Here is an 18,185-nt window from a genome sequence, read left to right as displayed (position 1 = left end):
TTCGACACAGCTTTATTAGGGTAGTATTTAAGCATTGGCAGAAAAATTTTAAAATCTCGAAAATAATCCATAAGTAATTTAGACTCTAATAGAAGAATGTTTAAGGTCTCACTTAATGGTCATAAAAAATTTTTTTGCTACTTAACTGACCAATATTTAGAAAATGAAATGAACGTGTACTTTTGGTAACTACTTTATTTATAATTTTTTTGTGATTTTAATAAATCTTTTTTAACAATAACTATTGTATAATTTAGAAATATTCAATACTCATTTATAATTTCTGAACAAACAAAGTGATACTATTATTTGATTCCGCCCGTCGTCGGCCCCACCCTAGTTTTAGTTATTTTATACTTATTGTTTCATGGCGCGTGCCGTCACTCAGGAGCAACAGCAGATTGCCGTCGTTGTCTGTCGCTGGGGTTGTTGTGCTTCATGAATATTATTGTTGTTGTTGGTTGGTTGTTGCTATTGTCATTGCTGCTATCTTTAGCAATCTGATACTTATCGCCATGTTGTTGCATTTGTTGCTGCTGTTTTTGCGTTCTTTGCACGCTTGTCTTTGTCTTTGCTGCTGTGTGCATTCTACGGATCAGTAGTTGCCATCAGCCGGCGTTGACACGCACATATGCATGGTATTTATCTAGCATTCGTGTGTGTGTGTTTTCCGACACATATTCGTTTGTGCATGCATTTCGCTGCTCTCATTCACTTGTAAATCGCCATACTCGCTCATCTCGGCAGTTGTCTGCCGCCACGCCCGCTACACCGCCCACTCGCTCCCGCCACACATATGAATTGCACCGTTAAGTGCTCACTTAAATTTGCTAAGCACAGGCGAATCTACAGATGCTTGCGGCTTACCAGGTATTCCTGCTCCAGCTTGCGTGATTTTTCGCCACAAACACTAGCATACACGCACACATGCACCTGTTACTCACCTATGCATTGGCTAAAGTGTGTGTGTGTATGGCACAATGCGATCATCCACTCTCGTCGCTCTGCTTATTGTTCTGCATTTGTGTCCATCAAGTGCATCTGCAACTCATTACTATTACCGCATGATTTTCCCTTCGAACATTACTTATGTGTGCTTATGCGCACGCTTATGCCACCACATATGCGTACTTATGGTACATACAAAGTTCGGCTTAAGTAAATACATATCTATACTTTTATATGCATGCCCACACATATGCTTTCTTGTGTTTCCTCGCACTTGCCACTTGCAACACATGTTTGGTTTTTTTTTTTCATTGCACTCAAGATTTACCGTTAGCTGCTTGCTTGCACACAGCAATAATCTCGAGTGCGTGCCAGAGTGTCTTTTAAGTGATTTTCATTTGAACGCTTGGAAAAGTGCAGCAAGCGAGCCAGGCAGCCGGCACACACATATAATATAACTATGTATGTAAGCGTTTGTTTATGGCTGCAAATTAGCAAATTGAAACTACAAAATACTTTAAATTAATCATGCACTTGCTTATATTCACTTTTATGCCAACATATTTTCGCACATCAGCACATGTAGGGTCTTATTTACAAACAATACATCGCATCGTTAGTACTACTTGGTGTATGGACTCCTTCTAGCCGGAAAATGTTGCGAGTTTGTTTGCCATTAAGAGCAATTGATTGCAATCTTACATAATGCGATGCATTTTAATTGAATTTGCTTTCAACTGGTGGTTCAAATATGGTCTACAAATGAATAAATTGTGGGTTTTTAGTAGTGCATTACTATTGCGCTCCATAGAATGTATTTAGAACTGATTATTGTATGACAATTAATATTACATTTCACATTATTGTATTAACTAACTTGTATTAGAAACCAAAAAGACTCGGCAACTAAAGGAAGAAAAACTAGTAAGAAATTAGCTTCGTTATAAGTAGATACCATCCGATCACATTTGACCCATATTTTTTGATACTGCGCGCGCAAAGTTTTTATGTTCGTGTGAAGCTTGAACTACATGCATATGTCCATTAGTGTGTAGCTCTTTGTTTACAACGTGAAAAGGTCGTTTGGCAATTTTTATCATAGGAAAAACTAAAATAAGTTTGCTTGAAATTTTCTGTGTTCCATTGAATCGGGGCTACGGAAACGTTGAAAAATGTTTCGGGGAGTTTATTTTATCGCGAACACTAACGGTAAACGGTATTTGAGTGACACAAAGCTTTCGGGGAAGGCCGTGATGCCACCGAAAACTTGCTTCATGCGAGTTGTCCATCCATCTCTTAATGACGATAGCATCGAAAAAGTTAAATGGCTTTTAGTGGCTCAGGAGCCTATTTTGAAGATGATTACAAAGATTTGTATTAAAATACGTGAACGTGTTGTTTTTTGTGTGAGTTTTTGATCAAATGGTACCTAGATATATAGCCATATAACAAAGCTTTTATAAATTATGCTTCTTACTCAAAGCAAATAAAAAATACTAAAAAATTCGTACAATTTTAAATAAAATCACATTTTTTTCAAATTCCGATTTTATGATTCAACATATGTACTTGTATGTAGGTGTCAACTAAAGCGATCTTCTAACTATTCGACACCATTTGTTTTGATCCAATTTGAAATAGTTAATACCGAAGTATAGAGACTCTCTGAATTTCATTAAGAAACCACATAGATTTACCAATATATATAGTGTGTAAAGTCAAGCGGATATTTGAAAATCCGTGTATTAGGTATATGGAGCCAAAGAGAAGTATTGCCCTGATTTCATCCATTTAAGCAAGAGCATACACTGTGTTAGAATGAGATTCTTTCTAAATTTCATTAAGGTTTCTTACATATTGACCGATAGATGCGATATAAGGTCAAAAGGAAGTTCATATATATTTTTATTAGGTATATGGGAGCTAAGAAAAGTATTGACCCTATTTTAACCATTTTCGGCACATGCACATGTATTCACCCTGATGTTATATACTAGCATATGTTCTGGGGTCTATATATTTAGTGTCTGTATTCCTGAAAAGTTATAGTCCGATTTCAACAATTTTTTGGCGTAAGATGAAATAACTTGAAGGCTCTATTTGCAGAAAGTCGCACCACATTGGAAAACTGCCAAGAAATCGAACAAAGTGCTAACGCTGAACCGGATTTCTAGAAGCGAAATTTGGAAAAGATTACTGATCTCGTCAAGACTTTCTCCAACAAGAAATCGCTGAATGTGTGGTGATTAAACGATAAGATATTTACTGGCCATTCAGATCTATACATTCTAATTCCCCTGACTGAAGATCAAGTAAAATATTTGTGCTGAAATCATCGCGTTATTATGCGAAGTGCTCGAAAAAGTTATTGAAATGAACGAATATACAGTTATATAAAACTCATAGTGGAAATAAATTGTGAAGTCTCAAATTATTGCATTAAATAACAGAGTATATTAAGTTTGACATGAAGTTTGTAACACCTAGATGGAAATGTCGGAAACCCTATAAGGTATACATATACTCGTATGTACATATATAGATGATCAGCGTGCTAAGCTGAGTCGATTTAACCATGCCCATCTGTTCGTTCGTATGACTATCCGTAAACTAGTCCATCAGTTTTGCAGATATCGATCTAAAATTTTGTATATGTCCTTACTCTATAGCTAAAAGCTATAGCTATGAAAGAGTCTGAAGTATGTTATACACCACAGAAAAATAAAACAAGTACTGAAAAAAATAAAATATTAAAAAAAGAACACCCTTAATACATTTTACGTATGTCTACTAAACATACTACAACCTAGTACATTACATGCTTTTGCTTTTCAATTTATAACCTGCGTATGCTGCAGAGTTATGATTTAGACAGAGTGACTAAAGCTTCCTGGCACACTTGGCAAGCTTGTCACCGCTTGTTCCGCTGAATGCTTTTCAAATGCCATACTTTGCACTGCTTTGGGGCAATAAAGTTGCCATAATGAGCTCAATAACTCATTGCAAAATGAGGCACATACATCTTTATGCAGCTGTAAGCATGCACACTTACATATATATAATCCAACAATAACAAATACATCCATATATTACTGTAACTGATATCCTTTCGAATGTGGAGCAAATTGTACTTTCTACGCATTGTTGCCACCATCTCATCCTACTGTGGCTGGCGTTGCTGTTTTTGGGAGTGTGTACGTGCACCATTCCACTTTAAACTCAGTTTTTGCTTTGCCTACTATTTTATATGGGGTTTTGCTATAAATTATCTACAACTTAGCTGTCTGCATTAAAAGTATTTTATATTTTATTAAATAAGTATTATTGATTAGTATATTTATGTGTTTCTCTTTCTCGTTTGCATTTCTCTTTACAGCGCACTCCACATATAAAGCTCAAAAATGGTGATAAGCAATCCGGATGCAGTGGCCGCCGCCGCCGCTACCAACAATACTGCTGGCGAAGCGGTTGACTTGGCACATCCATCGGGTATACCACGTGATAGAATCGATAATATAATGAGCGGTATAGCAAATACGGGCGATGTGAAAATGAATAACCACCGAAAGAAGCTGCGTCAGAGGTGAGTTCGACGGTGACGAGAGCTTTTGGAATTTTGAATTGATTTTCTTGTCTTTAAAAACCCATTAACGCACCCTTGTTTCCCCTTAGATTCGATATTATTAAAAAATTAGGTCAGGGCACATATGGCAAAGTGCAATTAGGTATAAATAAGGAAACCGGCCAGGAGGTGGCAATAAAAACCATAAAAAAGTGCAAAATAGAAGCTGAGGCGGATTTGGTGCGTATTCGTCGTGAGGTGCAAATTATGAGCTCAGTGCAGCATCCCAATATCATACACATTTATGAAGGTAAGTGAAGTTTTGATTTCATAATTTATACAAAACAAACGAAACAGTTATTTGTAACAACTAAAAATATCGTAATTGATATACCTATATAAGTGATCAAGATGGCGAGACGAGTTGAAATCCGGGCAACCGACCGTGCAAGCGATAACTTGAGTAAAAATTAAGATTTTTTGATGAAAATTGGTACTCGTGTTCTTTGGTTGGTAAGAAGGTTGCAGTACTGCATATGGGCGGAATCGGAGCAATACCACGCCTCAAAATGCCGTTTAGATGAAAACTTTAACAAAGCAATAAATAAAGATACAAAAGTGTAATTTGGGTCCGGAAATCGAAGTATAAAGCGAACTCAGCGATTTGAAACTTTTTAAAAAGTACGCTTGTACCGAAAATATCAGACAATCTGTGAGATATATTATAGAAATTCAAAAATAATCTTTTCCTCGTGTGAAAAATAGATAAAATCGTATCATTCCCCTAGTCCCTATACAGCTAATGTAAGGGTTATCAAAACTCCGGTTGGCTTTATACCGTATATACCCACTCTGTGGGATGTCTTAATGGAACTCAAATTCATGCTTTTCTGGTAACGTTACCATAATAATATGATGTCATAATGCCTAAAATTGTTAAAATCGGGTCAACACTACCTCTAGTTGCCATATCTAATATGAGATACCTAAGATATCTTAAGACAATTAAGTGAACGTATATTATTGGATACAATGCAGTTTAATATCAAAAATATGTGGAATCGTTTCTCGAATTACCGCAGTCCCTACATCATACAATGGTTTTCGTTATTCAAGTAGACTTTATGCCAAATATAACGATCAATGTGTAAGTTATCTTCTTAAAATTGCGTGGTCGAGATCATTCCTTAGCCACAATACACCCGGTATGAGATAGTTATTTTTTAACCGTTTATATTGGTCAATAAAGAAATTAAGTGGACACATAATGTAGTTTAACGCTGAAAATCAACGAAATCGATCTAGCTCTTGGTCTAAACCGCATAATGATTTCCGATGCTATGGACCTTTACCTGAACTACCCTATAAATAAAAATTAGCCTGTTTATAGACGTAATAATTATTAGTTATAGATCAGCATGGAATCACGCATGGGGTGAATCGGTTTACAGTATGTCGATATATTGATATATTTCGTTTACGTTCTTTAATAAATAAGCTCTTTTTACTACAACCTAATCTTCTCATGGAGTTCGTTAACATAACGTAACGTATGACATAAAACATATACATATTTATTTTATTTTGCAGTATTCGAGAACCGTGAGAAGATGGTGTTAGTTATGGAATTCGCCGCAGGCGGTGAACTGTATGACTATCTCTCGGAACGTAAGGTGCTAAATGAAGAAGAGGCGCGACGCATATTCCGCCAGGTGGCTACGGCTGTATACTATTGTCATAAGCACAAAATTTGTCACCGCGATTTGAAGCTGGAAAATATACTGCTCGATGAGCATGGCAATGCGAAGGTTAGCGATCGCAACTTAACCCCACTCTCTCATGTTTCCAAAACATTTAATTTACATTTTTAGATCGCCGATTTTGGTCTCTCGAATGTGTTCGATGAACAAAACTTACTATCCACATTTTGCGGCTCGCCGCTTTACGCCTCCCCCGAAATTGTTGAAGGTACTCCCTACCAAGGTCCAGAAGTCGACTGCTGGTCCCTTGGTGTTCTCCTCTACACTCTAGTCTATGGATCAATGCCATTTGATGGTTCCAACTTTAAAAGACTTGTTAAACAAATCAGTCAAGGTGATTACTATGAGCCAAAGAAACCATCGCGTGCCTCAACGCTCATACGTGACATGTTGACTGTGAGTCCGCGCAAACGTGCCACCATCGAACAGATCTGCGCCCATTGGTGGGTCAATGAAAATGATAACGTCTCATGTCTGGACTTGGCTGAAGAGCTAGCAACACAAACACCGGTACGTTTGGATGTGTTGTTGTCATTGACACCGGCCGCTGTGACGGCCGATCAATTGGTTGTGCCATCCGCTGATGCGGGTAAAGGAGATCGTGTGCCACGAAGTCACTCGGTGGGATCGATCCGTGATATGGGCGGCAATACGGAAGCGGAACGCAGAATATTGGACATGGTAGCTGGTATGTTGATACTAACGATTAAATGTATAAGCACAAATTCAATTTAGAGAGTCAAGCAGAGTTTATAAAACGTATGAAAACTACTTGTTTGAATACATTTACCCTAATTTGGGGACTTTTACAAGCTTAGCGCTCGAAAATTTATTTGGAGCTTCCACATTTTGCTAAAATCTATTTGTATGTGTGTATGTTTTAAGTAGTAGCAGTTTCCCATTGTCTGTAAATAGCTGATAACTGTCTTTTCCTACCTTTCATGTGTCTCAACTAAACGGTTCACTATCATTTATGCGCTTCTCCGAACCAAACTTTTACATACATATATACTCTATATTACTAAAAACTACAAATGTTTACGTTGACCTCTGCTCATATACACATTCAAGTGGACTAAACTTGTATTTCCATCATGTAATAACCCATAATTCATCGCACCTCCTCTTCTCTCTCTTTTTCCACATATCTCTCTACCACTCTAGCTGGCGGCGAGGCAGCACTCATGCCATCACCAACACGCACAATCACACCTACGCAGAGCCCAGTGCAGAGTAAACGTAAACTCGAGACTACAGTCTCCACGGAGAACGCACACGGTGCGGCGCTCAAAAAGAAGGATAAACTCGGCAGCAGTTCAATGGTACTCGGAGAGTCCAACGTGCCATTATCGCAAGAAATACCCATGGAGACGGAGGAAGATGAGGCGGCCGAGCAAGATATTGACGAGGAGCTAATTACATCGGCCGGAGCTAATAAAATGCCATCAAGCAGCTTTTCCCAAAGAGATATGGAAAAGGTGGGTGATCTATGCGAACAATTGATTAAGGACGAGTCGAAATCGGCGATCGCTGCACCACTGACTGAAGTTAACACCTCTGTGACACCTACACACGGCGGACTGCCGCGTCAAAAAACGATCAGCAAGCTAGAGTCGCTAGAAGAGGCGCCCGAGGAAAAGGACGCAACCAAAGTTATTAAAAAATTCGTCAATAAGCGCAAAACTGCTGATCTGGTCAACGCCATCGGTCAGATAACACCGACAGCTGAGAAAATCAACGAGCAGTCTACGCCCACATTGGCTACAACAACAACTAGTAATGCCAAAGGCGCAATTGTCAAACCAGCAACCGGTGCGGCAGTCGCTAATAACGCCACTCCAGCGCCCTTCGTGCGCAAATGCAGTTTACAGGATGAAGGTTCCTTGAGTAAATTTAACGCCGACCGACGAAAGTCACGTGTGCTTGAAACCACCGAAAAGTTACAGCAAATGAACACCGTCAACTCTACCGGTGGAGGCAGTGAGAAACCGAAGAAGTTTAGCATACCCGGCGTGAGCGTTGGCAGCTTCAAGAAAGAATTTGAACGTAAAGCCACAAATCCGCCAGTACAGCAAGGGCCTACTCCGGGTGAGTTACGTGCAATGGAGGAGGTTGCGGCTGCGGCCGCTGCCGCCCAAGAATTGGAGGGAGAAGTTCAATCGCCAACAGCCGACAGCGCGCAGCAGCCCACAGGTCATATTGAGGCAAGCGATTCAAAGAACTCCGTCGCTTCGTTGTCTCTAGAAGATGCGCGTCGCTCCATGGAGAACTCAATTGCATTGCTCCGCCAGGCGCAAAGCGAATCCTCGAAAGAGGTGGATCAGCTGTGCGCGCAAACAGAGAATATCGAAGTCAGCGAGGCCAGCAGTCCAATAGTGATAGCTGAACGCGAGCGGAAGTTAAAAAATGCGCGCGCCATCATCGGAAATGCCATACAGCCAGGTAAGTGCGAAGTGAACGCTGCTAAAGATATTGTAGTAACTCAAACAGTAATAAGTAATGCTAATGCCGGAATGTGTTAATAAAACAAAATTTAAAAAAGTTATGCAGTAGGAGACTACTTCAAATGCTTGCCAGTAAATTGCTTTAAATAATTATATGGGAGTTCTAACCAAAATTGGTCAAAAGTTAATTACAAGTTGTCTCAAATTGAAAGTTAAACTTAAATTGTTTAGCATGCATTTGAACTTTCTCAGACCATAAACCGTTAGATAACAACCACACCAACCTCGATGTGATAAGTTTTTATTTCATTGAGAAGCGCGAGACGTACAGACGGATGGCTTTACTAAAACGTTCCTTGAACTGTCCTTCCGCTTACCTTGCTATTAATTTGTCTTATTAACATAACCTAGAATTTAATTAATTTCTCTCCTCTTGCTGAAACTTAACTTTTTCGAAGAGGAATCATTATTATGCATTAATTCGTGCGGTTGTGAAAAAATTGTTATACATTTAATGTTCAAAGTATTGCCCATCGGAAGCTATGATGTTTGCCCATTTTTCTGGCAGTTTGTGGATCCCATCCCAAAAAAAACTTCTCCGGCTTGGAGGTCAAGAAAGAATCGAGCCAACTTCTGATACCCTTTTCTGAAGTGAAGCGTACTCCGGTGAGGGCATTCTGCATTGATCTTAACAAGTGGTAATCGGAAGGTGCTATGTCTGGCCTATAAGGCGGGTGAGGTAGAACTTTCCACCCACAGTTTTCCAAATAGTTTTTAACTGGCCTTGCAACATGTGGCCGAGCGCTGTCATGATGAAAAATTATTGATTCGTATCTGGTCGCATATTTTGGTCGTTATTCCGCGATGGCCTTTTTCAAACGAATTAATTGTTTTCAAAATTACTTCTTTTGGTGGCGTTGAAGCAACATTTCCGACATGCAGAATCGACGCTCGACGTCTCTTGGCTTTAATTCATAAGGCACCCAATTTCCAATCTTCTGGAAGAATCCTAATTATTTTAATCGTCTAGAAACGGTTGCTGGATCAACTCCTAATACTTTTGCAAGTTCTTCTTGCGTCTTTTAAACCGTGCAAACCATTTTTGGCATGTTCGTTCGGCTAAAGCATGGTCACCATAAACGTCCAGTAAAATACGATGGCTTTCGGTAGCACTTTTCTTCATGTTAAAGTAATGAAGAAGAACTCCCCGCAAAAACACTTTATCTGGTAGAAATTTCGACATTTTCAAATGAATGAAACAAATTGCTGTTCACGCTAAAACAAATGGCATCTACTGAAAACGACGCGAAATGACAGTACCTTTGAAATGAATATAGCCACAGATGAACACGACGCGAGATAATACTAGTAGAGCCCTCTCTTAGAAAACCGCTCGAATTAATGCATACAACCAATATAAAATGTATCCCGAGTGAGGAACTTAAATCGAATTTTAATGGAATCTACACTAATCTTTCTATCTTAAACAAAATTAAGAAAGAAGTTAGAAATCCTTAAGGGATTTGCTCACCCTACAGTTCTCAAAATAGGCCTAAATTATATATTTATTTCAAGAGTCAGTAAAAAGGAATCGAATATATGTGTTAGGTGTTATTAGACATCTATTATATAATATATATTCAGTACAAAAAATTATCATCTATATATGGTATATACTCGTATATTATTCACTTATTTTTGACTTAACGTCAAGTTTTGGGAAAATGGCGTACTAGTAAAAAAAAGGTAAAGGTCGGGCTGAGTCGATTTAGCCATGTCCGTCTATCTGTACATACGCGGACTAGTCTCTCAGTTTTTAAGAAAACGATCTAAAATTTTGCACCAGTTCTTATCTCCCCAAGAAGCTGCTCGGGAAACACCGACATCGAATCACTACAGCATACATAGATTCGGTAACAAAAAAATCGTACGCAGTTTACTAGATAGTGTTGCTGCGAAGTCATATTTTGTATTTCGCAGTGGATTTTTGTGGCTGTCTTCAATTACCACCGTCGGTCGATTAAAAAAATGCAGTTTATAGAAAAAACAGTTTGAAAAAATTAGTTTATTTCGTAAGTCTTGACTGGCCTAACCCCGTAAGATGAAGAACGATAATTATACAAAAATATTTTGGGTACATTTTACACCTAAATCACCCATAATTAAGGTCGAATTATTTTTCTGAAACAATTTTGCCTAGAACTCCTGTATTTTTCTTCTGCGAACTGCATTTTAAATCTACCGAAAAATTAATTTTTTGACGAAAAATTGGTAAACTCGACTCAAAAATATATTTTAAAATTTATAAAAAATCTGCAAGCAAGATTTTGGCCCACAAATCATACGAATTCGTCTCTTTCGACATAAAAAATCATTTGTAGTGGTTTCATTTTGCATTTATTCATCAATTTGAAGTAATTCCATACATCTCACAAAAACATATACACACATAACATACATACATATATGCGAGTATAATTTCAAAACGACCGTCGCACACCCACACTCACACAAACACATACATACATAAGGACCGTATACATACAGCACGTACGTTCATTTGCATCATCTCATCAATGGTTCATCTATTTTAGTTATACGCAGGCCACCATCACAACCATCCTTTGGCAACGGCGGCGGGGGCTACGGTCAAATGCGTGCAGCCAGTGGCGGTTTTATTGGTTTTGGCAGCAGTGGCAGCGGCAGCGGCAGCATGAACGGCTTGGGTGGCGACAGCGGCTGTGGCTCCTTGGGCGTCCACGCTCCATTTGGCGGCGGAAGCGCCGGTGGCTTTGGCTGCGGCGTCGTTGGCAGCCATGCAGCACTGCCGCAAATGTTGGCGAATAATAAGAGCGCCGCTCCTCAGACACCGCCGCCTCTGTTGACATCGAAAGCAAATACAAATGCGAAGGCAAATTCAAAATCGAACGCGAATGTAAATGCAAACGTTGCCCTCGCCGCTGCACGGCAGCATTTAATGGGTCGTTTAGCAGCTACTACGGTTGGTGGTCAGAATGAGTTTCAAAGCGAGTTTTCACCGTCCAACTATTTCGTACAATCACCCCCCTTCACTCCCTCACCCCTATATAACAGCAATAATGCGAATATCCAACACCTCCACTACCAACAACAGCCACAAGAACACAATCACTATTCACAACAACAACAGCAACAAAGACAAGCACAAGCACAGCCTAGTCAATATCAAGCTAGTAATTCTTTGCCGCATTCAACACAAAATCAACTCTTGCAATTCCAACAAAGACTACAACAATTACAACAACAAAGACAGAGACATCATCAAGTGCTAATAGAACAGCAAAAACAATTTGAATTACAACAACAACAACAACGACAACATCAACAGTACCAAAAACAAGCATTTTCCCAACCATTATTGCAACAATTTCAAAATAAACAAGCTCACAGCATGTCAATGCCACACACACTTGCCGCATCTGCCACTGCCACTGCCGCCAACGTCAAAAATACCGCCATTTCCTCTACCGCCGCCACCGCGAATAGTGTGCCAAAACCGTTTTATAATGCACCACCTCCTTCGATATTCTACAAATGTAAGTTTAGTTGTCGTTCGTTCGCCCGTTCGTTCGTTTCTTAGCTCGTTAGCTGGTTCGCTCGTTCTTTCTTATACTCTTTTATTTTTTTCTTTGCGTTCTTTTCCTATTTAAGCAGTTTTTTGTTGTTGTTATTTCCTTTTCGAAATTTTTGATTTCCAAAATTGTAGAATTATTTTAAATACAATATATATATTTTTGTTGTTTTTTCTGTTCGTTGCTTCTTTTTGTTTAACCATACATATATATATACATCTCGCAACGCAAAGCTTCTAAAAACACACCGGGATTTTGTAAATACATACAGATGGTATATGAAACGAGCTGTTTAGTATTGCTCTCGTATTTCGAATTCGTAGAAAATTGGTGCTAGTTTAAGTAATTTGGAAATTATTTTGAAGAAGTTTAATTTCAATTTTGGTTACCTCGTTGTATTTCCCCTTATTTCTGCGTTTATTCCTTTATTATTTAGAACCAAAATCAGTCGATGAGAATTTGCATTAAGTACTTATGAAAGTAAAATGTACCCGAACATATGATATATTTGGATATACAAGAGTTACAGTAGTGTGATTCATTTAACAACGGCAGTATCCACAACGAAATTCTAAACTCTTCATGTTCCTACGTGATATGCGAACGCCGACTATACGTACCATAATTGGTTTTCATCTGACTTCAAATTATTATTTTTATGATTAAAGCTTTCATACACCGAGTTAAGATATCGGTTAAAAAAACCACGAAATCTTCCTAACATAGAGGAGGCTACAAATTGTAACCCAAATCTCTATACTTATTAACTCTAGGAGACTTTTTAGCTCGTATCCAGTGATCTAGCTAGATCTACTATGAAATCAGATACAACTTCATTGTCACTTCGCCAAATAATTTAAAAGTTTTATGCGTCATTGGATTATAGCTGTATTTAATTCCATAGACCTTTGAGAGTAGCGAATCAAACAAACAGTGGAACAATCAGTGGTAATGAGGTATTCATATACTCTCTTGAATTTAGTGAAACTAGTTGTTTTTATACACTGAACAAGGTACATATATAGGGTTTGCCACGAAGTCCGGGAGTTACAGAACGAAAACGTCGGAGACTCTATAAAATATATATATGGTATATCTAATGATCAGTTTGACGAGCTGTTTGTCCATCTGTCTGTTTGTATACACCAGTCTCTAAGTTTTTGAAATATCGATCTGACACACGTCCTATTCTGCCCAAGAAGCTGCTTATTTGTCGAAACCGCCAAAATCGGACGAATATAGCGTATAGCTGCCATGCAACTGAACGATCGGGATCAAATGCTTGTATGAAAAACTTTTTCATTTAACGAGATATCTTCACGAAATCTGGCATGGGCTATTGTCTAAGGCAATGGTGCAATCTTCGAAGAAATTGTTCCGATCGAATCACTATAGGGTATAACTGCCATACAAACTAAGCGCTCCGAATCAAGTTTCTTCAAGAAATTTTTTGTATATGTGAAATTCCTTCTAGCCGAGCAACCGAATTTAACGTTTTTCCTTGTTTTTGTATTTAGTGAGTTGATTTGAATTCGATGTTTTTTGAGGAAATTAACTGTTGCTCAGAAAACTATAATGAATATCGCTATTTCGAATCTACTCCCAGTATAGTTATTTCTACAGAACTCGAAGACTCCGGATTTATATCTGGCAAAGCTCCGTTCTCTAAATTAGTTTGCCAGTTTTCTCAGCCACTAATCTCTATATATTCATCTTCTATATATTTCTTATGTGCAGGTATAATTTCAATGTATGACAGATCGAGAGAGTTTACTAGAATCTACAATTATTACTTTACAATATTTACTTAGCTGTGAAAGTGAAGTGTTTAAGCGAGGAAAATTAAAGAAACATCTTATTTTAAATTATCCTTATTTTGTATAGTTTAATCGGAATCAGCATATTTCTTTCACGAATTGTTAGTACTCCAACACAATATCTCTTCAGAAATATAATTAAATGTTTATTTGACATGTTGGAAACTTCATAAATGCCCTCTAAGAAAATCTTTAATCATGTATTGTCTTCTGTAAAACTTTTTCGCACGTTGCTGTATATTTATATGTTGTGTACAATATGGTTCAGAGAAAAATATTCCAACCCTTGGCACACTCTGCAAAATTATTGGTAACTTATTTATTATTAAAATCCCCTCACATGCTTGTAAGTTTATTTTTATGTCCGCTCATTTCATTCATACGCTTATTTCGTGTCGCTCTCTCAATATTCATAACTAATCACAAGCATTTCGCATACATTGTCGCTTCGGCACACAGTACACTTACTTTACTGCTATTTCTAATATTCTTTTCATCACATTTTTTTATACTCACCCGCACAGCATCCCCAGGTGGCGAGCCGAACAACAACGTGAAGACATCCACCGCTACCATAACACTGAAATCAGCCACATTGCCGCGCCGTAAACCGAGCGCCAAAACGGAAATCCAGTTAGAAATAAAGCCACGTATAGTTGAACAACCGAATATGCGTTTCACAACGGAAATGCAGCATCCTGTCGCTGATTTGCGCAGCGCGCCACCGCGTGAAGGCCCGGCGCCCTACAGTCCCATCAAGACGATGTTGAATACTCGCGCCACAAGCCTCGAACCCAAGGAGCACATTATACCCATACAGCGACCACAAGCGCCCTATGCGCGCACCACGTCAAATACAACAACAAGGTTAGTGAGAGATAATCTACTAAATCTTTACTTCCTACCTGCTAAACTGCATTTTTGCTTTAAGGTCTGGCTCACTATCACGACAATCGACCAATGATTCTGAATCTGATACAACAACAACGGCAAATATGTCACAATCCACCGTCACGGGCTCATCTCAACCGATTAAAAAGAGTCCACGCGAATTCATTATACCGATTGCGATGGAGGGCGGTGGCTTTATAACACCGCGCGAAGGCAGCATTGAACCATCAGAGTCTAGTCATACCGCTTCGAGTCGTTCGACCTTCAATAGACTGCGGCCAACCCGACGCATTGGGTATGTTTAGCAATAAATTGTCAACTAAATAGGAATACTAAGCATTTTTTTTATTTGTAGCAGTTCATTGCTTAACGAATCTGGCATAGACGATAGTTCGCCATTCCCGAAGTTCCGCACCTCGTCCGGCACCAGGGAAGTCGATGAGGTGCCACGATTCACGCTGCACAGGTTAAGGTAGGCTCACACGCACCAATGAGATACTTAAATATTGCAAATAATTTAATTTTGCTTTTCCTCGTTGTAATGTAGAAGCTCTAGACCGGTGAAGAAACTTAGTCAGGAGAACGATTCACAAAGTTCCGGCGAAGAAGATGACGATGACGGCTTTGAAATACTCACCGCTGAAAATCTCTTCTCCACACTACTACAAAGAGTATTTTGCTTTAGCTTTAAGCGCATTGAATATGTACTAAATATATTTTTTGTTGTATTTTTGCTCCGTTCACGCTTAGGTGCACGCTTTGACACATCGTATGAATGTCGATAAAGATTTAACTGCAGGCTTTTCGAATTCAAGCCGTCTGCTGAGCAATATGCGGCATGGTCCTTTCTGGAATCAAGAACCTTTTGGCAGGTGAGCTCGCCGACAGTTGCATTTTAAGGTTATGTTAATTTTTGTATTACAATAACTAATTTCTCTTGCATAATGGAATCGAAAATTAAATTAAACCTTTTCATACTTATTTTTGTTTTCATGCTGCGTGTGCTTTGGCTAAAAAATAAACTACCAATCTCTAAAATGCAACAAAAAAAAAATGGTTTTTGCTTATATAACTAAAATAAATATAACAATATTAACGCAAAATTCATAAATTTTTCTTAAATTTTATAAAAATCATTACCAAAAACATTGTTCTATTTGGTGCTAAGATCTCAAGTGAGTTATACATACAGTGAAACGGTCGAAAAGAAACAAGTGTAAGTATGCTAAAATCAGGAATATATTTTAGATTAGAATCAAAGCTTTTGAAGTTTTTAGACTGCACTACTTCGTTTTCTTGTTCTCTCAGTTTCTATCTTTTCTTAAAAGCCGAACTTTTTGTTAGTAAACTTTCGACTCGAAAACAGTGCATATTATTTTTTTTATTTTACTTTTAAAACTATTTTTTTTATTATATTTTTTGAATTTTCAATCCATGGAGAGTTTTCGTTCCATACAATACATTGAAAATAAAAATTTCAAAACAGAAAAGAAATTTAAAAACCCTTCGAAAGGTTCAAATCTAGTCTATCCGTAATTATTATCATATCGATTATTTTATATCGATAACTTAAAACCCTTTTTTCAACATTTGATTTTGTGATCTCGTAAAGCTCTATTTTTTATATCCATATTGTCAACTGCGAAGTATCCACATTATTCCGATATTTTTTTCGACATTTTAATAATTAAAACCTGCTTTTCCACAGTTTTTGTATTTTATTTCTTAACCCTTCCTTCTACAGTTTGTTTTATTACCATATATGTATTTCTACAGTTTTTTTTATTGCCATATATGTATATCTTTTCAACAATTTTTCTCAAAACCTTTCTTCGACCGTTTTCAACCTATTTTCTCGAAACTTCTCTATATTTCTTTCTTTTCAACATTTTAAGCATAAAGCTTTCATTTTGACCGTGTTTCTGCTAAATTTCGACATTATATATCTGAAAACCTTTCTTTCGACAGCGAGTTCAACTCTTTTCTCAAAATTTTTCTTTAGTTTTTTTCAATTACTTTTTCGACATTTTATTTTTCAAAACCTTCCTTTCGATTGTTTTTTTACTATTTTTTTCGATATATCATTTCCTAAAATATTTCTTTCGACCGTTTTTTCAACCATATTCTCGATATTTGTAACTTCCTTTTCGCTATACTCAAACGTAATAATTTTCAAACAAATAGACGAAATCCTAAGCTGTCCATCATATCTATTTTTGTGTACTCGTTTTTCAAATATGTGACGATCATTCTTGTTAGAGTTAGTATCTCGTCCTTCGTTTCTACGCATGTCTAGTGTTCAACATATAATCTCACCATTGTACTTTACTTCTACAACATTTATTTGAAGGATACAATTTATGAAATCTATTTTTTCTATTATTTTCTAAATTGCTATAGATCGATTTCGATTAAGCAACGATTTAGAAGGGGTCTTGCCAGTTTTAAACGTTTAGTTAGATTTTTATTCAAGTTCAAATCACATTGCTGCTTGTAAGTTGATAAAATGTATATGCCTGAAATGTGTTTGTTTTCATACAGTGATTTAAGTAAATGTTTATTAAATACTGGTCATGAACACTTTAAATTCACGACAAGTCAAAAGATCTTTTAAAACAGAGTAGTCGAAGTAATGGACGTTTAATAATTGTGAAAACAGTGTCAGTAGAAGATATATCGAACTTGTTAGTGGTATGTGTATATTTAAGAGGACTTTTCGTTAATAAGCTAGGAGAGTTTTCGAATCAAAATTCTTTCCGGTATTTTTTTTATTAAAACTTTCAGTTTTAAGTGCTTAAACATATGTAGTCCTCAGCGGTATCTCACCGAATGAAATTTGCTTTTTCGAATCGATCACTTTTGAGATATAGATCTGAAATTATGCACACGTTCTTTTCTTCCCAAGTAGTTCCTCATTTATTGGAATCCCCTATTGTTTCTTGATTTGATTAAAAATTACGAAATAAATTAACCGATTACGATGTTTGCAGTCTACTTTAGTTTATTACGAGTATTATTATAATTAAATTTTCTTTGAAAGACTTTTAAAATACCATTTAATGTACTCATAATAGTTATTCGTAAACCTTCAAAGAACTAACACAATTCCTTGGGTTAACCTAATATTAAACTTATTTCAACTCTTCTCATAC

The 18,185-nt window shown here is 37.4% G+C and overlaps 1 protein-coding gene across 3 annotated transcripts in view; it reads left to right on the top strand.

Annotated features, from left to right (window-relative positions):
• The window catches only part of Nuak (Nuak family kinase 1), a 116,205-nt gene that overhangs the window by 78,612 nt on the left and 19,408 nt on the right, over window positions 1-18,185 (top strand). Inside the window, exons 3-14 of one of the 3 annotated variants that reach the window (XM_036368845.2) lie at window positions 4,325-4,531; window positions 4,621-4,820; window positions 6,101-6,318; window positions 6,382-6,958; window positions 7,435-8,712; window positions 11,309-12,289; window positions 14,667-15,009; window positions 15,074-15,328; window positions 15,389-15,505; window positions 15,581-15,704; window positions 15,784-15,905; window positions 16,202-16,249. In XM_036368845.2, the coding sequence (XP_036224738.2) occupies window positions 4,350-4,531; window positions 4,621-4,820; window positions 6,101-6,318; window positions 6,382-6,958; window positions 7,435-8,712; window positions 11,309-12,289; window positions 14,667-15,009; window positions 15,074-15,328; window positions 15,389-15,505; window positions 15,581-15,704; window positions 15,784-15,905; window positions 16,202-16,249 (4,445 nt within the window). In that variant the 5' untranslated portion in view covers window positions 4,325-4,349. The remainder of the gene's footprint in view (window positions 1-4,324; window positions 4,532-4,620; window positions 4,821-6,100; window positions 6,319-6,381; window positions 6,959-7,434; window positions 8,713-11,308; window positions 12,290-14,666; window positions 15,010-15,073; window positions 15,329-15,388; window positions 15,506-15,580; window positions 15,705-15,783; window positions 15,906-16,201; window positions 16,250-18,185) is intronic. The other 2 variants (XM_070105463.1, XM_036368864.2) reach the window with 2 other exon arrangements.

This window comes from Bactrocera oleae, chromosome 2, assembly GCF_042242935.1.
Source record: "Bactrocera oleae isolate idBacOlea1 chromosome 2, idBacOlea1, whole genome shotgun sequence".
In the NCBI taxonomy this organism is placed as follows: domain Eukaryota; kingdom Metazoa; phylum Arthropoda; class Insecta; order Diptera; family Tephritidae; genus Bactrocera; species Bactrocera oleae.
This window is presented reverse-complemented; position numbering and strand designations above follow the sequence as displayed.